Source organism: Rattus rattus, chromosome 16 (assembly GCF_011064425.1).
Source record: "Rattus rattus isolate New Zealand chromosome 16, Rrattus_CSIRO_v1, whole genome shotgun sequence".
Taxonomy (NCBI): Eukaryota; Metazoa; Chordata; class Mammalia; order Rodentia; family Muridae; genus Rattus; species Rattus rattus.
This window is the reverse complement of record NC_046169.1, coordinates 16023216-16044302: the sequence shown is the minus strand read 5'-3', so window position 1 is coordinate 16044302 and position 21087 is coordinate 16023216. Positions and strand designations below refer to the sequence as shown.

General features: G+C 53.2%; 5 protein-coding genes across 5 annotated transcripts in view; 1 reads left to right on the top strand and 4 right to left on the bottom strand.

Annotated features, from left to right (window-relative positions):
* LOC116885902 (NXPE family member 3-like) overlaps positions 1 to 21087 on the bottom strand; it is a 460690-nt gene that overhangs the window by 65647 nt on the left and 373956 nt on the right. The window lies entirely within an intron of this gene.
* On the bottom strand, positions 238 to 4588 carry Map11 (microtubule associated protein 11). Its single transcript, XM_032887039.1, has 11 exons — positions 3965 to 4588; positions 3615 to 3710; positions 3384 to 3513; positions 3184 to 3270; positions 2931 to 3051; positions 2694 to 2841; positions 2392 to 2474; positions 2143 to 2306; positions 1422 to 1576; positions 1088 to 1281; positions 238 to 970 (listed from the first exon to the last, which is right to left on the bottom strand). Exons 1-11 carry the CDS (start codon positions 4373 to 4375, stop codon positions 817 to 819), a joined length of 1743 nt encoding a protein of 580 aa, XP_032742930.1. The 5' UTR covers positions 4376 to 4588; the 3' UTR covers positions 238 to 816.
* Gal3st4 (galactose-3-O-sulfotransferase 4) lies at positions 5484 to 11573 on the bottom strand. The gene is made up of 4 exons (XM_032887041.1): positions 11504 to 11573; positions 10083 to 10397; positions 9577 to 9880; positions 5484 to 6862 (listed from the first exon to the last, which is right to left on the bottom strand). Exons 2-4 carry the CDS (start codon positions 10205 to 10207, stop codon positions 5849 to 5851), a joined length of 1443 nt encoding a protein of 480 aa, XP_032742932.1. The 5' UTR covers positions 10208 to 10397; positions 11504 to 11573; the 3' UTR covers positions 5484 to 5848.
* On the bottom strand, positions 12412 to 18810 carry Gpc2 (glypican 2). The gene is made up of 10 exons (XM_032887040.1): positions 18410 to 18810; positions 17589 to 17747; positions 16946 to 17268; positions 16145 to 16225; positions 15339 to 15501; positions 14967 to 15097; positions 14689 to 14835; positions 14464 to 14603; positions 14212 to 14381; positions 12412 to 13334 (listed from the first exon to the last, which is right to left on the bottom strand). Exons 1-10 carry the CDS (start codon positions 18573 to 18575, stop codon positions 13075 to 13077), a joined length of 1740 nt encoding a protein of 579 aa, XP_032742931.1. The 5' UTR covers positions 18576 to 18810; the 3' UTR covers positions 12412 to 13074.
* The window catches only part of Stag3 (stromal antigen 3), a 30205-nt gene continuing 29961 nt past the window's right edge, over positions 20844 to 21087 (top strand). Inside the window, exon 1 of the mRNA XM_032887045.1 lies at positions 20844 to 21007. Coding sequence (XP_032742936.1) covers positions 20844 to 21007 — 164 coding nt within the window. The remainder of the gene's footprint in view (positions 21008 to 21087) is intronic.

The following is a 21087-nucleotide window of genomic DNA, read 5'->3' as shown; positions in this document are numbered from 1 at the left end:
GGTGAGGTTTCATCTTCTGCCTATCACCAACCTTCTAGGGAGACCGCTATGCCTCAGTCCCTCAGTCAGCGGGCCAAGACCACCACCAGGCATCCTAAAACTGACAGCTGGAGACAGGAGTGGTGGTGCACATCTGTAAGTAAATTAGGAAGCAGAGAAACATACGTAGAACAAACAGGCAGCTGTTTGCATACTGAAGGCCATCTCCCCTGTGGTCAACACACAGACAAACTCATATTCCCTCCCAAACAGCTTTTAATAGTTTTACTTCAGCTGGAAGATGTAGTCAGAGAATAAGTTACAGGAACAGACAAAAACAGAAAATAAGAAAACAGAACTTAAAGTGCTTCAGGCTGCCAACGTAAACATAAGGGGCACAAAGAGGCCCACTTAGCTATGTCCCCAACCCCTGAGACAGGAGAGTCATTGTCATTGTCGTGGGTCCCTTTACCACTACCACCCTCTTATCTTGGCCCTGTAGGTGGGTGCAAAGGAATTTTAGCGGCAGAGAGGATTGGACACGAATGAGAGAGAATACTCTGTAAACTCGGGACGACGTAAAGGATCGGGGCGAAGGAGCTCCTGCAGCCTTTGCCCTGCTGGGGTGGGGCCAGCCCCCCCCCCAAGAACTTAGGGAATACTGTTGGCTGAGCTGCAACCAGACTGCAGTCTCACAGCTTCCGCCCTCATCCCTCACCAGCAGACACAGACAGGCAGCCTAGCAAGGCCTCTCTGCCCACAGTGGGAGGCGCAGCTTAGGAACAAGGAGCCCTCCCAGGGCTTAGGCTCTCTGGTGTGTCCGGAGCTCAGCTGGTGCTACTTGACAGGCTCCACGACCAGGACTTTACACTCACGCTTGGCAATCTTGTCTAGAGAAAGCACAGCCTTGTCCGGGGGCAGGTAGAGGGGACGACCGACAGGGGAGGCCACAGGGGGGGTGATGGCCCTGCGTTCCATCACACTGCCTGACCTGGAAGAAAACAGAGGCTGTGAGCTGGCTCTGTGAGGGTAGAGCATCCCATTCAGTGGCCTGTTTTTGACCCCAACTCCCTTCTTGGTCAGACTGACATTAGTTCAGGTCCCTTACCTCATGAGGTGGCTACGGGAAGGCTGTTGGTGGGAGAAAGACTGAGAACGGCCCAGGCTGGCCTGGTGCCTCTCCACCAGGTCCCGGACAGCAGGACTGCTGGGGCTGCTTTTTCTGGACAGGGGCCGGGCCTCAGGTGGAGGGTGGGACACACTGGCAGTGAACTGGAGCTTCAGTTTCATGTGCTGGCTCAGCTGGGTAGGAAGGTACAGACCTTCAGACCCAGGTTGGGCTGGGTTTCCATTTTCCCCATGCCCAGCCTTCTAGTGCTACCTAAGACATTGCCCCTCTAGAAGTTAGAAGCCCTGACTATTCCACCCAACACTGGGCCCACCTCGAAGAGCCCCGTCCTCAGGGCCTGGAAGGCCACACTGAAGGTAAGCGCGCTGCCCTTGCGGGAGAAGCCAAGGTTATTGAGGGGTGTGTGGCAGACGATGGAGTCTAGGGCTGCCTGCATGGCCCGACGTTCCTCCTCACAAAGCTGCTTTCCTGAGGACAGAAACACGTACCCGTGAACACTGGACAACTTTCCTCAGCTCCCACAAGTCTTTATCAGCACAGGGGGTGTTTAATTTGCAAAGTGCTCTTTGGGGTAAACTGAGTAAATGTTATCTTTTGCTGAGGGTTATAGACAACGACGGTTAATGCTATGTGCTGTGGCCTGTTCTAACCCAGATGCTGTGTAACTCCATTAATATGCATATCAAGCTGTGAGATGTTATTTACTCAGTTTTAGAGAGGATAGAAGCTCAGAGAGAGGAAGTAACTTACCCAAGGTCACAGAGCTAGTAAATGTGTGTGTGTTGGGGAGGAAGGGGGCAACAAGGGACTTGTACCAGAGGGCACAGGTCCAGTGTCTTTGCCTACTGCCTATCTTGACCCTCCATCTATGACCCTGGATGACTAACTAGGGACACCAGAAAGCCATCCAGGTGCTGCAAGTCATCCACTGAGATGGGGCTGGCACCACTTGGAGCTGTCTGTCCTCACTGTCCTGCCTCTTCCTTTCCCTGTCCCTCCCAGGGGACAAGATCTCAGCCTGGTAGGTGACCCACCAGCCTGTGCGTGTTCCGGGGTCCACACAAGCCTCACAGCAAGGAAGTCTTGGAGGTTGTTGAGCAGGGTGTAGGTGACAGTGAAACGCTCGTAGGTCCGAACAGGGGACTCACAAGAAGCGGTCATCACAAAGCAGGGGCGGTCTAGGCGGACACTGGGCAGGCTAGGAGCAGTGAGAGAGGAGGCTAGATGTATGTGTTAGGCAGAGGTAAGCAGGAGACTGCCTGATGGGTCTCCCGCATACTCACCGGTAGTGGGTGTAGATGCTTTGGGTGAAGGGCAGCTTAGGGGTAGACCACTGAACCACAGCAATCAAGGGGACTTCAAGGCCCTGCAGATTGGACAAAGGGAGACTTCCCATGTTTAGAGGCTCATGGCCTTTCCCTTCCATTGTGTTTTCTTTGAGTTCTCCAACTCTTTATATAGCTGGGGACAGCCTCAAACTTCTGACCCCTCCGCTACCTCCCAAGTGCTAGGATCCCTGAGCAAGCACCCTACCACCTGAACAGTTCCCGAGGCTCTCACCACTTCTGTGAACACATGGGCTCACCTCCTTGGCCCCAGGAGGGGGCTGCTCGCCCCCTCTCAGCTGAAACAGGAAGTTGTGTTCCTCCAGGGCACTGAGTGGACAGGGGAAGTAGCCAGAGGTACCAGGAAGCCGACAGAAGGAGCCCATGGAGACTTCCCCAGACTGGTGGCTAGTTCAGCAGAAAGGAAGGCATGATCTTAACTGCATGGCATCGCTGTCCCCACCTCTCCACAGCCCTGCCTCCCCCCAGAACCTCACCAGACATTGTCCACCAGGAGCACAGAGCCATCGGGCATGACAGGTAGATAACTGGCGTTGAAGTTGGGGAGGATTCGGATATCCCAGATGGAGATCTCTTCCTGGGAAGAGCTATTCAGCACTGGATAGGGGAACAAGCCCAATTCAGAGTTGCGAGAGCCCTCCCACCCCAACTCCACCTTTACCTAACATACTGGCCCGACCCATCACTGCCCTCTAGCTAGTCAAGCCTTGAGCCAGCACATCTGCTAACCCTTGAGGACGGTCAAGTGTTTTCCAGCCACAGTGAACTGCCGGCATTTCAGAACTGGAGGGGGCAGCAGCGTCAGTAGGGTGCTCACTGCAGAGAGAGGATGAGGCAGGAAATCAGACCTCCGCACACAGATCTTCCCTTCCACTGTGGCCCCTCTAATCTACTCCTCTCCAAGCTCAAGCTTTCCCCCTCTCCCCCACCTTGGGCCTTGAAGGCGCTCTGTTCTCCACGGAAAGTCTCCCCAGGAGATCGAGTCTGTAGCAAGCGCAGGTAGCCTTGATCTCTGACTTCTGGTGCCTCGACCTCCCGCTTCCACACGGTCACTACAATCTAGGTACAGGAGCCATTGGACCATGATCACGAGGAGTGGTAGATGGGTCTTGAAATGTTATCTGAATTATAGGGCAGAAGCTCCAGCTTTGTCATCCTACCTTGGCCTTGGGTGTCCCTGGGGGCAGTCTATCCAGTGAAACGGTTAGTGGGAAGATGACCTCATCTGTGGACACAATCGGTTCTTCCATAGGCAGCTAGGGGTTTCAAAGGGGGTGAAGACGTCAAGAAGGTGTCAAAGATGTAGAATCCTTTAACCTCTCTGCAAGACAGGGCAAGTCTTCATGCCCACCCCTGGATATCAGCTGCCTCCCAGCTTAGGTCCCTCTGCAAGGCAGGACAATGCTGTCATCTGCCTCCTGCATCAGGTCCCTACGGAGTCCATGCTCCAGACTGCCTCTCTTGCTTCCAGCAAACCTCCCCTCAGCCCTTGTCACCCAGAGATCCTCACCGTGGTCGCTCCCCCTGAGGTAGCAGGGCCCGGGCCGTGGGTGAGAAGGGGGCTGCAGCTTCGAAACAAACCCCCGCCCCCGGGGTCCCCTCCCCCCGGGGGGTCAGCATCCTGGTCGCCGGCGCTGCCGCACCCAGGCAGCACTCCTCCGGCGCTGACCGAAGCCAGGGCGGCCAGGGCAGTCGCCAGCTCAGTCCAGGCCCCTCGGGATGCCAAGCCTGTGCCGCCCCCAACGCCAGGCCCCGCGCTGCCCCGGCAGCGCAGCACCAGCAGGAAGCGGACTGTCTCCCCCAGGTACAGATGGTTGCGCCTGGGCAGTGCCCGGTACCGGCCCGGGTCCCCGGCCAGCTCGGCGCGTGGCGGCAGCGGCACAGCCGGGAAGTACATCGAGTAGTCGCATTGGGACTCCATTGGATGGGGAGGGCGATGCGACCCGAGACCGGGCCGGCAGGGAGCCACGGGACCGGCGGGAGCTCGGCCGGCGAGTCCCAACACCGGAGAACCGCGGCTCCGCCCAGCAGGCAGCAGGACACACCAGCCTGGCCCGGAAACCAGGGAAACGAACCCGGAACCTAGACCCAAAGGCGCCGGAACAGGGGTGCGGGGTTGAATGACTGAAGAGAAAGCGGAAGCGGAAGGAAGGGGGCGTGGCCTACGAGGGTCCTCGGAGGAGTCGAGGGGTGAATGCAGGCTGCTGAGGAACCATTAAAGATACTAGACAGGCTTCTTTGGGTAGAATTTACTTTTACTCGTCTCTGTTTCCCTCCTTTCTCTCTTTCTCCCTCTCTTGCTTTCTCCCTGACTTTCTCTTTCTGTATCCTCTCTCTCAAGCTTCTTTCCTTTTATGACAGGTTTTCCTGTAGCCTAAGTTATATACTCCCTGTATAGCTGAGGATGAACCCAAACTTTTGTTCCTTTTTGCCTCCATTCTCCGGAGTGCTGGCATTACAGGTATGTTCAGGTCTGACACTTGCAGGACTGGGCGTTGAGCCCAGGGGCTTCACGATTGCTAGGCAAGTATTCTGCAAACTGAGCTACGTCTCTGTCTTTGTTCTGCATTTGTTGCTGCTGCGGCTGCTGCTGCTGCTGCTGCTGCTGCTGCTGCTGCTGTTTATTGCTGGTGCGTGTGTGTATGTGTTACTGGAATGCCTGAGCCTCAGCCTCATGCTAGCCAGTCGTTTTACCAACGGCTGTATCCCCAGCCTTGAGGAAATATTAAAAGAAAAGAAAAACCCCTTCTTAGTCTAATTTCTAGTCAATAAAAGATTCTCCATTACTTCCCCTTTTAGAGCTCTACATAGAACAAAGAACTGGGGGCAGGAGAGATGGCCCTTTGGTTAAGCGCACTTGCTTTTCTTGCAGAGGACCAGGGTTTGGGGTCTCAACATTCTCATGGTGGCTCACAATAATTGGTAACTCCAGTTCCAGGAGGTCTGTGGGCACCAGGCATGCATGTGGTGCAGATTTACACATGCAGGCAAAACACTCATACGCATAAAATAAATCTAATATTTTTTTAAAAAAAATAAGTAAATGTTTCATAGCATTTATTCATCCAACAAATACTTTTACAGTGAAATCAACACAGCTCCACAACTAATATTTCGTAGAGACGTGGACATATGTCATGCCCAAAACACTCTGTGTCACTCTCATCTTTTGCCCCTCCAGGGGGCTTTGGGGAACTGCTACATGAATCTGTCTTGAGGCTTGAAGAGGCAAAGTTAGGGGTTGGGGGAAGGGGCAGATGCTGCTGGGATTCCTACAGGAAGTCCAGACAACGCCAGTCTCCCCTTAGAGCAAACTTCCGTTCCTTCTGAGGGAAATGGAGAGGCATCTAGAGGTCTTCCACCCTTTGTATGTGTCCTAATTTGTAGTCAATACCTATGGGGTCAGTGGCTTTGAGGTCTTGAGAGGCAAGGAGACTACAGGAGGAAACTGCTTAGCGTCAAGTTTATCCTTATACTGTAGCTCAGGGGTAGCCAAGCGTTCACATTCCTCTTGGTCTTTCTGGTTCAGTCCATTCTGAAGTACATAGCCCAATACCTTAGCTGATCCAAACTGGAAAGGACGGAGTCTTACATCAGTGATGTATTTGGGGTCTAAAGCCTCACCGCCCATCAGGCAACGCCTAGCCAGAGCTTCTCTTCGAGCCCGGAGCTCAGCCACAGCACGTTGCAGTCGACTCCGGCCATATTGTTCTATCCGTGCCCACAGACTACGGTTGAAGTGGGTATAAAGAGCCCAGTCTAGGTTATTCCAAGCTCGGGCCTGTTTGGTCAGCTGCTGATCTTCACCAGTCGCCACAGTCTTATTGGCAGGACTGAGAATGCTCTGCTCACTTCCAGCCTGGGCATTGTGCATGAAGCCCACCACATCATCCAGACCCCAGCACAGGGCATCTGCCAACAGAACCAATGACTCATCAAAGTACTCAGCCACCATCACCAGGTCAAAGACCGAGTCCAACCAGGCCAGACCCCACTGAATAAAGGATGAGGGCCCAAAATCTGAGGAGGCAAGACTGGCTGGCTGCTTGTAACTCTCGGCAGCTGTGGTAATAGGTCGGAAGAGAGTTCCAGGACTAGCACCAGAAGGTACAATATGTAGCTGGAGGGATTTGGGGTCTCTGGGTAGATGGGGACTCACTCTCATGGTCTTTGTCTCTGGGGGGAAGGGCAAACCAAAGTCGAACCATAGTAGGTTACGGGCATAATGGTTGCCTCGGGCCCCGGGTCTGTAGAAGGCTCGAGGGTTGGACAGGAAGGCGGCCAAAGATGGTGCCTTTCGGAAAGCCGATGAAGCTGATTTGTAATAGGAGAAGGCAGAGCGAGCTAGAGCCGCTGGATCTCGGACAATGGAAAAGAAGAAGCTATCAGAAGGCATGACCTGAAGTACCTGCAGAGGAGAGAAAGAACAGACACAGAGAGGAAGAGCTTGGCTGAGGAGAAAATGAGGACCAGCCGAGGCTCCGATGAGCCTTCAGACTCTGCTGTCCACCCTCAGCTTCCCCAGTAGCTGTGACCTCGGGGGGAATTACATAACACCTCTGAAACTCGACTCGCTTGTCTGCAAAAGGAAAGTGGTCAGAGGTTCCCAGATGATTCGGAAGGATACCCACGATAACAGCTGGTCAGATACCTTGAGCACAGAAAGCTTAATTTCCTTGGGTCTTTGTGTCTTCATTGGTTGCGAAACTCTCAAACCTGGGGCGGAGGGGAGCTCAGCACGAAAACACAAGTTCATATTCTCAGTCCACACATAAGAGCCAGGCAACAGGGGTGCTCACCCACAGACTCCGTGTTGAGGAGGCAGAAACAGGAAGAACCCTGGGTGTTAACTGGCACACACTCGAAATCTCTTAAGAACCAAACCTCATGTTCACCTCTACAACAAAAGTCTATTTGGATTCAGTTTGTGTGTGTGTGTGAGTGTGTATGTGTGTGTGTGTGCGTGCGCGCGTCTATGTGTGAGGGTGTGTGCACTCGTGCATGTGGACTCTGGCAGAGAACCTCATTCCTCAGGCATCATCTATCTTTGTTTTTAAGATAGGATCTTTCACTGGCCTGGGACTTCTCAACTAGGCAAGGTTGGCTAGTCAGGGAACCCCAGGGTCTCTCCTGTCTCTGTCTCCTCACTGCTGGGAACACAGAACCTGCTACCATGCCCAGCTTTTTTACATGGGTTCTGGGGCTCAAATTCAGGTATGATGCTTGCATGGGGAACATTTTACTCCCATCTCCCCAGCCTTGCCTCCTTTTGACATAAGGCACAGTGACCTTGAACTCTTGCCTCAGCCACCTGAACATTGCAGTTACAGATAGGTGCCAACATGGCTAGCGCAGAAACCTGTTAAATGCCTTTTCTGGGACAGTCATGGTCACAGCTTCAAGACAGCAACTGACCCTGAGGCTTCTCAGGATAGAAGGAGGGAGACACCAGTGGTAACGGCTGTGCTCAGGCTAGTCCAAGGTGGGTGCAGCACAAGGCACTTCTGGGACTCCTGAGGAACTTGGAGAACAAAAGACTCTCCTTAAGCTTAAGTAGGAGGGTGTAGCATTGAGGAAAAACTGATAGGACTGAAATCTGGAGTGTATGTGTTTATTTCTCAACAGGTACCTTGATAACCAAGGCTGAAACATGGCTGTTGCATCCTGATTAGCCTGGTATGTCAAGAAGCTTTCTATTGTGATAGTGACTTTTTATCATGGAACCCAACTTGACTCTTATCACAGTGTGCTTTGATGACAAGGCTGTCCTTAAGGAAGTTTTAAGAATTACTGTCTTGCGGTGGACAGATGAGTTAAGTAGTTAAGACCTTTTACGAAGCTCTTATGAGAGCTGTTATTCAGATCCCAGCACCCGTGTAATGAGTCAGGTATCTCCCAAATGCCTGTAAACTTACCTCCAGTGGCAGAAGAGATAGCCTGAGAGCCTAGCCTTATGTTCAGGGAGGGGCCCCGCCTCAAAGGCAGAATAGGCAGAGAATGACAATGAGGACCCTGACATCTTTCCCAACCCTTCTCTCATGTACACACACACACACACACACACACACACACACACACACACACACACGAAAGCTGAATGTATGATAAGTCTTGACTTGAAACCCCCATCTGATCTTTCCTTTCAGTTCCTTGCCCACTTCGCCAGTCTTTCTCTGTTCTCCTTCCAAGTGCTCCTCCTCCCTCACGATGCTAGGATGGCAGCGTGAGCCACCAGACCCAGTGCTTTCTTTTCCTTCTGAGAAACGCTCACCAGTTTAAGCTTGTGAGAGAATGTGCTATCTCTCCCATGAGAAGTTTCCTTGGTGGGGGGGGGAGGTCAGAACTGGGGTCTTTTTTTCGTTGTTGTCATTTGTTTTTGAGACAGGTCTGGTAATGCGGCTCAGGCTGGCTTTCAACTATTTCGTTTTTAAATTTTTAAAGGTAGGATGTTTCGTATTCTGGACTGACTTTGAACTGACTGTGTAGCTGAGGCTAGCCTTGAACTCCTGATCCTTCTGCCCCCCTGAGTGTGTACCACCACAGTTGCTTTACGGGGTGCTAAGAATTGAGCCGAGGGCTTTCTGCATGTTAGCCAATGGCTCTACATCCCTAGTCGGACCTCCAGTCGCCTCCTGTCTCAACTTCTCCAGTTCTGGGATTCAAAATGTCCAACAATTCTGTACGTGGTTGAGAGCTTTACACAGAACCGATGAGAAGTCTCAAATGTGGTGCTTATACATAACCACAGCACTAGAGAGACGGAGACAGGATCCTAGGGGCTCACTGGCTAGTCAGTGAGCAGGTTCCCGGTTCAGTGAGAGACCCTGTCTCCAAAACTAAGATGAAGAGTGAGAAAGACGTGTGGGATTGACCTCTGACTTCCACAAGCACACGTACCCTCCACACGAAAATCCCATCTGAGAGGAGACTCTTGCTTCCGACACTACACCTGCCCCAGAGAAAGGACATTTGTAGAGAGAGCAATAGGAGACCTCACCTTTATGCTCCAGGGTCCAACTCGCACGTAAACCCTCATACCAAGGCATGTACCTTCTCTTTCAGATCTTGGCCACAAGCCTGAGGAGATCTCTTTCCTAGTCTACCCTCACTGTACCTTCTCACCTCTTTGAGGTTGAATCTCATGTGATGACAGAGGATATGGAAAGGCTTCTGGGTATCCGAACTCTGAGGATGGTAGCCTTTGACCTTAGAGGCCTGGAAAAGCTTTGGGTAGCCAAACTGGTAGTGGGCAGGCAGGGCAAAACGTAGCCCTTGCTGGTCCCCGTAGCGATGAAGGAGATTGAGCACAGAGCTGCTCCCAGATTTGTGTGTCTTCAGGAATACAAGTCGCTGTCGGGGTAGGCAAGACTTAACAGTTGGTCCCAGTGAAGGGATCCAGGACTGTCGGAACTGCAGTCCAGGTAGCCTGGAAAAAAAAGATGGGGAGGGCAATGTCCTGCCCCTTAGCAATATGTGAAGTAGGTAGGTCCTTGTAATGAATAGACAGTAAGGACTCCCACCCCCGCCCCCAAGTATTTACCCCCTAGAGTCACATCTCCAAGTGGGATCAAGGAAGAGTACTTTTGTGGGGGTTATAGTCAGAGAGGTAGGACAGGATAGGGACTCACCTCCTCTGGAATGATCCCCCCAAGAACTGAAGGCCAAATCCGATGGTCATGAAGACTCCCAGAGCCACCCCCAGGCTCCGAGGCCTCCAGAGCCTCATGGTCCTGGCAGGAGACAGAGGGCCCATGTATCACAAGAGAAGTGACATTAAAGAGGGACAGAGCCAGGGCCAAGAGCCATGGTGGCAGAGAGAGCTGGAGATGGCCGTCCAGCCGTGGAAGGCACCCTTTGAAGATCAGGGGATCATTTCCCAGGCCTCCTCGAAGCCCTTGTTGAGTCTGCCCCCTGAGTTAGCAGATTTTTGCCTCTGTCAGCGTCTAGAAGGGAAATGAGGGGTAAGGAGAGGAGTCTAAGGAGCTTTTCTTCTGCCACTGAGACCTGAGGCAGGGATGGGGAACAGCCTGGTGTGTGGGTGTGGGCGTGTGCACGTTCTGTACGGGGGACCCTCGTGGATAACCTGGCATCTATTCCTTTGGCTCCCTACCTTGTTTGTCTACTGTCACTTCCTAGCTCTCACATTGTACTCATCCCTCCAAGCATGGGCATTTAACGGGGACAGAGATAAAGCCAGGACCCAGATCTCAAATGAAACACACAGTAAACGAGATTGAACCTGTTGGCATTGTCAAGCCAGGTCCTGGCTGCCTTCTGAGTCTCTCTGTCAATAACAAATAGGAATGAAGAACCTCCCTCCTTCTGTAGCTAGTATAGGGAGAAACTTTAGGAAGGAATGGAGGACCAGATAGGGACAGGTTGGGTAACCCAGGAGAAGGAAAGGGGGGCGGTGGCCTTAGAGGAGTGCGTGGTGAGCCACTGTTTCTGTGCTACCCACTCAGCACAAGAAAGGCTCCAAGGTCTAAAAGGGGCTGATGGAAATGTGGGTCTACAGAGCCCCCAGATATACCCCATCCCACTCCGTAATTCTACCAGTGCAGACGGCAAGCAGAAAAGGGAGGGTTTTGATTGATTGATTCTTCTTTCCCGGCCTTAAGCGTCCTGATTAATTTGGAATGTAACTCCATCTTTTCAGATCACACCCTACAATCAAGGATCAAAGTCCTTCCAACACGCTTAAACGGTCTCCTTCCCCAAACTAGCCTGGCTGATCCCAAGCGGAAAGGTTCCAAGCTGGCTGTGCAGAGATCCGCCTCCTCCTGGCATTATCCCTAGCTCCCTCCTCGGAGCACAGCCCCCAGGATTCAGCCAAGAACTCACTTCCCTATCCCGAGCTAAACTCGATTTCTTCCCATCCACCTCGAGCTCCTCTCAACACCCTCATCCCAGCTCTCCCTCTGCGGCGTTGATGAGTTCTGCATCTGTCTCTGGCCCCTTGTTAAGGGTCTTCTGTGAAGCCCTCAAGTCACCTTCCAGAAATTCAAAGGTCCCTCCACTGGTTCCAGACCCAGCTTCCCTAGGCACTCACCAGGCCATAAGGACAGCAGTCGAAAAACCAGGTCAGGCTCCCCAGCCTCCGCCCGGCTCCTCAGCTCCGCGGATCAACTAGCCCTACAAACTTTTCTCAGCACCCAGACTCCTCCCCCTCCCCTCCCTTTGTCCCGCCAGCCCAAGCAGCCGCTTACTTGCTAGCTTGGGCATTGATGGTCTCTCCGGGTCTCTCCTCTCCCTGTCCCTTTCCCAGTCTCCGCTGGGGAAAGATGGCCTAGACTGCCTTTGAGAGATGCCACTTCTACCCTCCTTTCAAGTAGGAATCAATTACATCTTTTTCTTTCGGCTTTCCACAAAACAAGAGATTTATTCAGGTGAAGAGACTGAAAAGAGAGACAAAGAGGCTGCCAAGAAGAGCAGCCCTTACCCCGAAGGCAGGAGCAGTGGCGTGTTAATCTAAGTAGGCCTGGTGTTCTGCACTTTTTACAGGTACTTCCTCATGTAATTTGTTTGATCTCCAAATTGTTTTTCAATGCATTAAGATACCTCAGGCTTGAGAAATACAGGGTTGTTCTTTAGGGCTGCTTGCTCCCAAGGGACAGACTCCAAGAGGGAAGACGCAGGTAGAAATTGAGCCAGTTACAGACGCCCACGGGGAAGTAGACTGGAGGAAAGGCACTGCACGTACAGGAGGACGCCAGTTCAAATCCTCCATAACCACGTAAAGACGGTAGGCTTGGTCACAAACACATCTTCCCTGTAATTCCAGTGATATGGGGTGTGTGTGTGTGTGTGTGTGTGTGTGTAAAAGGAACATTGGAACTTGCTGGCTGCCAGCCGGGCATCAGGTTTTGTGAGACTGCCTGTCTCAGGGGAATAAGGCGGTGATATGTCTCTGAGTGTGCACATGTGCAACACGCACACACACACACACACAGCCATACACATGGTCAAATAAATTGTTTATTTACCAATAAACACCGATGTGAATACTGAAACATGAAATAAAAGCTTTGGAAGGATGTAGACAGCAAAGGTCACAAGATGGGTTCCCCCATATTTAAGAAACAGATGGTTTTAAAAGCCAATAAAACTCAGGTCCTACCTCCCACCCTGCCTGTTCCACTATCAGCACCTAGTTTTATGGGTCTCCAACGCTCAATCCTCCTGCCTCAGCCTCCAAAATAATAGTGGTTTACAGGCAAGTGACATCACTCTCAGCTAGTTTATTTGTTCATTTTCAATATCAGGTACCCCCATGCCAATAGTGCCACCCCTCCCTACTTCCAAGTTCCTTCAACCCGATCCCAACCCCCACCCCCTGCCTTTTGCATCAATGAGACCCAAGCCTTAAAAGAGCTGAACCACACTCCCTTCCTAAATAAATATCCCCAGTTCCCAAATGAAAAAATAAATATTATGAACACCCATCTACCTCCCCTCCCAACCCACTAATAGGAAACTCCTGGATTTGGGGCCCCAGCCATTTACCTACAAAGTCCCTTTCTGCCCTCCCGGTAGCCCCCTTCCATTCTTCCTCATGCCCAGCTGAGGGAGGTGGAAGGAAAAGGCCACTAAGCCTCCTGACGCTAGGGCGCCCCTCGCTTGTTATCGCAGTCCAAGCAGGGTCAGGGCTGAGGGGAGGAGAATGAAGACACGTGGCGCATGGAGGCCAACAGACGACCCCAGATTCCTGCTTCGGCCCTGGTTGTATCTGGCACTGCCACTTCCTCCTCTCACTCCAAGACCATCCCTTCGAGGAGGACGAGGTGGCCTTGGAGGCCTGGCTGGGGGAACCACAGGCGCTGCCCCAGCTTTCCAGTCGTCTGCGTACTGCTGCCCCCCTCCGGAGCCACTGCCGTCTTCATCTGTGCAGATGGACAGGAGAGGTAGATGGTAGAGAGGAAGAGCGAGAGATTCCGAATGGAAGGGAAACTGAGGTAAACCATAGCATGTTGTTTTTATATATATAGCCATGCATGGAAATGCCAAAATGGAATCTATTACTTTGTAAATTGATATAAAAAAGAGATAAAGAGGACAAGAGGACACCCAACTGTGAGCGATGACAGGAATACCAGGGAGGAAACACATAATCAGATACTAGACAAGGAAATGGGAGAAGACAGAGCAGAAAAAGAAAAGAAAAGTCATGGGAGAGCAGGCGGACAAGAAGCCAGAAAACAAAAGTAGAGAAACAGGAGTGGGGGGAGGGGGAGGAGTTGGGAGAGTATCCAAGACAAGAAAAAGTGAATGTGCTTGTTTATCTTTTTGCCTAATTTCACGGGCTGGGAGGGTGGAGGTGGGAACAGTCCAGTGACATCATAACTAGCTTCCCTGCCCCCGGTTCTGCTCTTTACAATAAATTTCCTCAGTGTTCAGTAGTGATGTTCCGTAGGGATGTTCCTGTCTCCCACTATGATCAAGGATGGAGAGCTTTGAGACAGGCACTTAAGGCTTTTAAGTGAATAGAAATGATTGAAGCTAATTAATGTGGGGCAGGATGAGGGGCGGAAGGGTGGCTAGTGGGGCAATGTGTGGGACTCGAAGGGGGATGGGCAGGAGTAGAGGCGCAGAGGGAGGTGGTGTCAAGGAGCAAAGGGGAGTTCCAAGAGCAGATGAGACTTGAGAGGCAGTGGGCTGGGCTTCAGGGCTGGCTCTTATGAGGACCGTGGGTGGGGCTTGAGAAGCAGTGCACCAGGGCCTGGGTCAAGGGGCCTTGCAGAGTGGGTTTCTGAGCCTCACCCGCATCATGCATGTCAAGGTCCTGGCCCAGCGCAGCCGCCTTCATTCGAGCAGTAGCTGCTCGGAGATGGAGCCTCCGCCGACGTGTCGGGACATCGGGACTCGAAGTATCCAACTCCGGGTTATGGAGCTGCTCGTTCAAGGAGCCCACGACCACAGGCGACATATACCTGAGAGCACAGCACCCCGAGAGCTCCCGCTGCAGCTTTCCCTCCTTCCAGATTCCCATAGCCGCGGGAGCCCTACACTCACCGGCCTCTCCCAACCCCAGTCCAGCAGGGTGCCGCCTCCTGGGAGAGATCTGCCGCCATGCGGGAGTCCCCACACACCGTAACGGGAAGTCCAGCCCAGAAGCCCCGCACTCGGCTAAGCCTCTCTCGGAGCTCCCAAACCTGCAGGACAGAAAACAAAGCTGCAGCGCTTCAGAGCGGCTGTCATGCCACACCCACCAGCACCGGCGGCGGCTCCACTACGAACCAGACGGTGCAGATTAGTGCCTGCCGCTGTTGTGGGGCGTTCTTCCTCAGCTGACGCCCTCCATGACCGGCTAGTCTCTTCCCGGGGTGCTGGTGCTCGCCGGTTACGGGATTGCACCGGGTGAGGCGTCCCACATTCCTGAAACACCTTATGCACGGGAAAGACCAATAGTCGCTCTGAAGCAAACCACCCTGTGTCCTGCCTCCAAAACTACAGTGCCCCATATGCCCTATTGTTTCTGACACTCACACCTCAACTCCACCGTCCCCTCTCTATACCTTGGCTGACACCTTTACACTGTTTTCCTGCAAGTGCATCAAACCTTCTGAGATCTTCACCCCTATGGACTCAGCAGCCAGCTCGAAGGAAAAGGGTCCCTGGAGTTTCTCAGCCAGCAGCAGGAGACCATCTTGAGGGGAGGGGAGAAAGAGAAAGGAGATAGTAGGGGAGCCGCACTGATCTAGTGTGTTCCCACACATTTCACTGGGGCCTGAGAAGGAAAGAGCACTTTGCCTGTGAGACAGCATGAGAACTCCACCTCCTTCTTATTCTTCCCCCACTTTGGTTTTAGGCCACCCTCTCCTTATTCAAATGGCCCCCAACCTTACTCAGGGTCCTTCTCCATATAGGGCTTTCTTGAGCCCCCTCACCCAGATATCCGCCCCATTCAGGCTCCAATCCCCTGCTGCTGAGACAGCCGTGGGCCACATTGAGACAGAAGCCCCGGCAGGGCATAAGCGAGGGTACTCCCCGACAAAGTGGGCAGCCGATCAGACGCATGAGGGCCTGTCTGCAGCCTTCCAACATGGGTACCTGTGGGTAGAGAATGGGTCTGGGCATCTATGAACACCCAGGTTGTTCTTAGCAAGCCTGATACTGGGCAGAGAGAGGTCAAAGATCCTGACCCACCTCCCCAGGCTATCTGTTGGAAGCTGGATATGAGCAACTGTGGCTGGTGACCCCATGTGGCACCCGGTGATACAGGACTGCTACAGGACTGAGAAGGGGGGTACCTAGAGAAAAGGTTGCTGATTCTGCTTCATGAGAGGGGTTTGACTAGGGTGTTACTGAGGAGGAGGTAGTGAGGAAAGATTCAGGGGCAAGAGTGAGCCCAGGCTGAGGAGAGAGGAAGGAGGTGAGAGGTGAGGCTGGGGACAGGTCCAGTGATGAAGAGAGGCCTTTTGGGAGGAGGGAGGGGGCACTGAGGGGTTCACTACAATCTTGAACTGCTATGGAAAGACTAGCAGAAGGCATGTGCGTCACCAGAGGGAAGACCAGAAATCCCAGGAGATCATGTCAGACACCCCGTGGAGGCCTGACTTTGGCCTCCCTTCCAGATGTCCTCTGGAGCACCAGAGTCCAGGAACAAGTAAGAGACAGCTCTAGGCCTCTCCTGCCAGCTGGTGTCTGTCTTCTTTACTTCCTGGGCTCTGTCCGTATTCAGGACCCCTCTAACCTTAAGTGCTTCGCTGACCACATTTCTTCCAGTCTCCAGACCCTGGACCAAGGCCCGGGCTGCCACCAGTGCCCGGGTTATCTGGAGGGAAAGAAGATGAGAAAGAAAACAAAACAAAACAAAACGAACCCACGAAAATGATTATCAGTTAGTCAGGACTGGAGTGGAGGTTGAGTTTGTGGGATTACCTTGGTGATATATAGAGGGGGATTCAATAGGCCCAAAGGCATTGTGGTCTAAAAGCGCTGGGTATTGGGAAAGAGCTGGTAGAGTTTAGAGACAGACTGTGTATCAGAACGCTGAACCTACAGCTAGAAGACAGAGGGCGTGAGCTCCTCCATCACTACTTATTGGCTCCAAGACTTGCCTGGGAACCCATTTTTCTCCTCTGTAAAATAACGGGACTCTTATTTACCTCAAACAATTATGGTGATCATTTAATGTGATTCTGTAAGTGAAAATGATTCCCAACTTTGGTGCCCAATTCTTATTTAGTTGAACCACAGGAGGTTACCATGTTAGGATTAGAGCGGTGTTGGCAGAAAGTAGTTGAGGGTGGAGGGCCAAGTGTGTATATAAAAGTAGGGCAAAGAATGCACTTAAAGGAGACCAAGGGGCACTGGTCAGGCCTAGGTGACCAAGGCTTGAGATGGGGATCACCAATCAGAGAAGGCTAGAATGCGGGCCATGAGTTCAGAGGTGACATGGGCACAAAAGGGGGTGGTTGCCTCGGAGATGCTCATAAGTTAGAAGTCACTGGGGTCAGAGGTTGCTGGAGCTCAGGCTGTGGGACCTCCTCACCTGTAGGCGGAGGCGGCGGGGCGAGTCCCCGAAGGGCTGCAGAGAGCCATCAGCAGTTGAAGTGAGCCGAGTAAGGCAGAGCAGGAAATCAGGAGGGAAACTGTATTGTGGGTGCAGCAAAGGGAAGGCTCTCTCCAGGAGCTGGGCCCAGAAATCTGCCAAGGTGTCATCTAACCCCTCGCCAGACTTCTCATAGTAGTCCCGCAGGCCGGAGAACAGGCTATTGAAGATGACGGCATGCTGGGAATACAGGCGACCATAGGAATGCGAGAAGAGCTGGGCCAAAGAATGCTGGGATATAGACAGCATCTCCCGAAAAAACTCTAACAGAAGTAGAGGGATGAGAAGAGGAAAGAGAGGGAGGGAGAGCAGGGGAAGGGCAGAGGCAGGAGGGAGTGAGGAAAAGAAGAGGCAAAAGAATTAGAAGCTGAGCAAGTTGGAGATCTGGAAGACTGGGAACAGGAAGGGCAGGGTCCTGGAGAGAATGTGGAGTGGGGATCGGAGATAAGCAGAGAGTTCTGGAATGGGTGGTGGTGGGCTACCTATGACTTCGGGAGGTGGGAATAGGAAACGGGGGGGGGGGTTCAAGGCATAAACATAAAGAGGTGTGAAGCACATTTGGGGAACCCCCAGAGGTTCTCACCGTTAAACTTTCTGTGCCGGGCAGCCAGCGTGTGAATCAGGAAGGAGCCACTGTCTTCCACCAGGCCACGGAAGGTGACCTCAGCATCCCTGATCAACTTCTGCTCTGTCTCACTGGAACAGCAGGTGTACTCCTGAGGACAGATCTGAAGGTGCTCACCTGGGCAGAGGAGACAGGGAGGAGTACTGGATGGCAAGAAGGGATATAGGAATTTCCTTTCATCCCCTGCCTATATCTGGGGGATGATTTCCTCTTCCACCTGCCCGGTTTCTTTTTCCTTTGTTTGCCCCTTCAGCCCTACCTGAACCCCCTCCTTCATTGTCCCTCACCCATCTCAGCTTCACCCCTATTTGTAACAGGATCATCTATTGGACAGCTGCTTTGAGGGCCATATTAGTGACCAGAGGGTTTTCAGGTGACCCTCCCCAACACTGCACACCCCACGCCTCCAGGGACTTGTGGGACATCCACGGAATGAAGAACAGGATTTGTAGGGGTGGGGCTACTTGGTAAGCAAGAAAGTATTGTCATAAAAAAAGCTCACAGGAATTGCAAGGCGATTTCTGGCTGTTAGAAAGACACTAACGGGTGTGTTAATTATGGAGAAGGGAATTCCTTGGGTGGGGATTGAATGAGAGCTATTATGTGAGCAGCAGGGTTACTGTGATCCCAGCAAGGAAGTTACAGGAGGAGGAGAAAAATGCGCTACGGAGGAAACAATCATTGTAATGGTCACTGAAAGGAAAGAGTTATTGTGAGCAGAGGAGGACCCGTCCCCGCCCCTTCCCACCCCTGACTCTTCCCTCTCTCTTTCTTCTCACCTGAGATGAGGGAGGGAGGGATAAGGTTTAAGCTATATCCCCGGGCCCCCAGCACCTGCCGAGTCTCTGCACAACTCCGGACGACCTTTGCTTCACTCCCAGGTCCCGGTCCTGGACCGGGACACAGAGGGAGCAGCAAAAGCAGGAGAGGTCGCACCGCGGACATAGCTGCTCTCCTCCCTGGGACGGGGCAAAGTGAGTCCTAAGGAGGAAAAAAGAGTCCACGGAACTCTAAAATCCTGTTCTCGGCCGCGGGACGTCTCGAAGAAAAGAATACGAGCGTCCTCCCCAAAACTGAACAACCCCAGCACCGTAGCTGGACTAGGAGGCATCTGCGGAGACAATGGGAGCCGGGGAGCGGGACAGGGGGCGGGACCCGAAGCTGGAGCCCGCCAATGATCAGAAGAAACCGGCCCCGGGGGCGGGGACAGGGTAGAAATGAAGCCAATGTGGAGTGGCAACTCGGCAGGGGGCGGAACGCGGCCCGCACGGCGGAGGTTGGCTGGGTAGGGGGTGTGTGGTCTTGAGAAGGGGCGTGGTATTTTGCTCGAAAGGCGGGGCCTGAGTGAAATTGAGCCCACTGCAATTGAGGAGCCGGACTGAAGGCGGTAGCAGAACGCTGAGCCAATGGAGGGGGACATAGGAGTAAAGAAGGCGTGACCAGGGTGGAGCGAACGCACGCGCTAAAGCCCACGTGACAGGAATGCACGCCACATGCCTGGTGGCTGCTCGAAGCCGAGCGTGCTGTGTGGCTGGAACGTGGTTAGCACGAGCTCGCTCTGTGCCAAGTCTCGCGACACTTCTCAGCCGCGCGAAGAACAGTTACTCTCGCGCCTGCGCGCGGTTGATCTCGTGCCTTCCCGCGTTTTTCTCAGATTTACCCGCCCTCCACCTGAGGAAGAGGAGCCGCTGCGGCGGGCGTCTCGCTTCAGAGGTGGGATGTCCACAGAGATCTGAAAGGACCCCTGAGGTGGTGATCTTTCTTCAACTGTGCTCATCTACAGGTCCTTCTTCCAAGCTCAAACAGTGAGGTTGCCTCTTTGGACCCACAAATAGGCAGCATTCCAAACCTCCTTCCCTCATGTACCTTCCCCGAGGTCTGTAGCTCTGTGGAGGCCGGAAATCCCATTTTCCGACCGGGAGAGATAAGTAGTCCCCTAAACAGAAGACCCTCCTACCCTGCCCCCAGCTCAAATAAGCTTCGGGGTCAACCTTATATCGGTAGCTCTTTCTGGAAGTAGTGAATGCATACTTTTTGGAATGTTTCTGGCCTAACTCAAATGATACTTCTTCCAAATCCCTCATAGCCTCCTCCCCTTTCCTGTAGAGTCGAGGAATGAGTTCCAGAAATGGAAGTCTGAGGTGCTTTGCCGGTTCGGTTTTAACAGCTAAGCTTCAGTCTCTTACCTCAACCAGTGTACCCCTGTCTGGTTCCTCTAAGAAGGATTTGTGCCAGAAGCTGCTCAGAAACTGCTCTGTGTGTAAATCTTGTTTGTTTAGCTAACTTGAAGCTTGGCCCCAGATCTTCTGGCCCTGGCCTGCCTCCCCCCCCCCCCTCCTCCCCCCCCCCCCCCCCCCCCCCCCCCCCCCCCCCCCCCCCCCCCCCCCCCCCCCCCCCCCCCCCCCCCCCCCCCCCCCCCCCCCCCCCCCCCCCCCCCCCCCCCCCCCCCCCCCCCCCCCCCCCCCCCCCCCCCCCCCCCCCCCCCCCCCCCCCCCCCCCCCCCCCCCCCCCCCCCCCCCCCCCTCCCTCTCCCTCCCCCCTCTCCTCCTCCCCCCCCCCCCCTCCCCCCTTCCTCTCCTCTCCTCCTCTTCTCCCTCGCCTCCCCTCCCCTCCTTTCCCCTCCCCTCTCCCTCCCTCCCCTTCCTCCTCCCTCTCTCTCCCTCTCTCTCTCTTCTCTCTCTCTCTCTCTCTCTCTCTCTCTCTCTCTCTCTCTCTCCCACTCTTTTCTTTTCTCTTTCTCTCCCCACCTTTCTCTTTCTTTCCCTATACTGAAGACCGGACTCAGGCCCTATGACCCTAACTTATTTACCCATACTGAAGGCTTGGTACTGCCCAGAGTTTTGTAACATGTTAGACAAGCCTTCTACAGCTCAACTCTAATCCCCAGGCCCCTTTTTTACTGTTTATTTTGAATAAGAGCTCACTAAGTAGCCCAGGCTGCTCTGAAATTCCAGGCTGGCTTTGAATTTGATGAACATCCTGCCTCAGCCTCCCAGCTAGCTGGGATTTCAGGCCTACACTGTCATCCCTAGTTTCTGGTTTCTGTTTACTAGCCCTTAAGGCAGTAGTGACTGTAGTACCTCAATGTGGTCAGGTTGACTATTGGTTTTGGTGCCCCATTTACTAAGACTACATTCCGGGAGAGAAAGGTGATGGTCACGAGAGGGATGGAGTAGTAGGAACTCTTTCCTTTTCTCCTACAGCTGGATTAACATGCCTACTCTGTGGTCACCCTCCACCCAGCACCATGGCTCTTCCTCAGGCAGTATGTCCTCCCCTCTTCGAAAGTCTGTGAGATGTGCACAGATGGCCTTGTCTCCTTGTTCTTCCAACATCCAACCCTGTGATGACAGAGACTCCCAGGGAACTGCAGAGTGGTGAGTGCAGTTGGTGAGAGGCAGTTGAACTTGGGAGCCCCTTTTGTATCCCCAGCAGCTTTCCTCTCTGTTTTCTAGCT

Excerpts from the sequence above, each read along its gene's own strand:
- Map11 (XM_032887039.1), bottom strand. The coding sequence starts at position 4,375 with ATGGAGTCCCAATGCGACTACTCGATGTACTTCCCGGCTGTGCCGCTG. Across the intron at positions 3,052-3,183 it reads ACACTTGACCGTCCTCAAGG|TGCTGAATAGCTCTTCCCAG; the intron begins GTTAGCAGATGT and ends TCCCCTATCCAG. Across the intron at positions 1,577-2,142 it reads CCCGGAACACGCACAGGCTG|GAAAGCAGCTTTGTGAGGAG; the intron begins GTGGGTCACCTA and ends TTCTGTCCTCAG.
- Gal3st4 (XM_032887041.1), bottom strand. The coding sequence starts at position 10,207 with ATGGGCCCTCTGTCTCCTGCCAGGACCATGAGGCTCTGGAGGCCTCGG. Across the intron at positions 9,881-10,082 it reads GGGGGATCATTCCAGAGGAG|GCTACCTGGACTGCAGTTCC; the intron begins GTGAGTCCCTAT and ends TTTTTTTTCCAG. Across the intron at positions 6,863-9,576 it reads TGAGATTCAACCTCAAAGAG|GTACTTCAGGTCATGCCTTC; the intron begins GTGAGAAGGTAC and ends TCTCCTCTGCAG.
- Gpc2 (XM_032887040.1), bottom strand. The coding sequence starts at position 18,575 with ATGTCCGCGGTGCGACCTCTCCTGCTTTTGCTGCTCCCTCTGTGTCCC. Across the intron at positions 16,226-16,945 it reads CCCGCCGCCTCCGCCTACAG|ATAACCCGGGCACTGGTGGC; the intron begins GTGAGGAGGTCC and ends CTTTCCCTCCAG. Across the intron at positions 15,502-16,144 it reads TGGTCAGCGAAGCACTTAAG|GTACCCATGTTGGAAGGCTG; the intron begins GTTAGAGGGGTC and ends CTCTACCCACAG.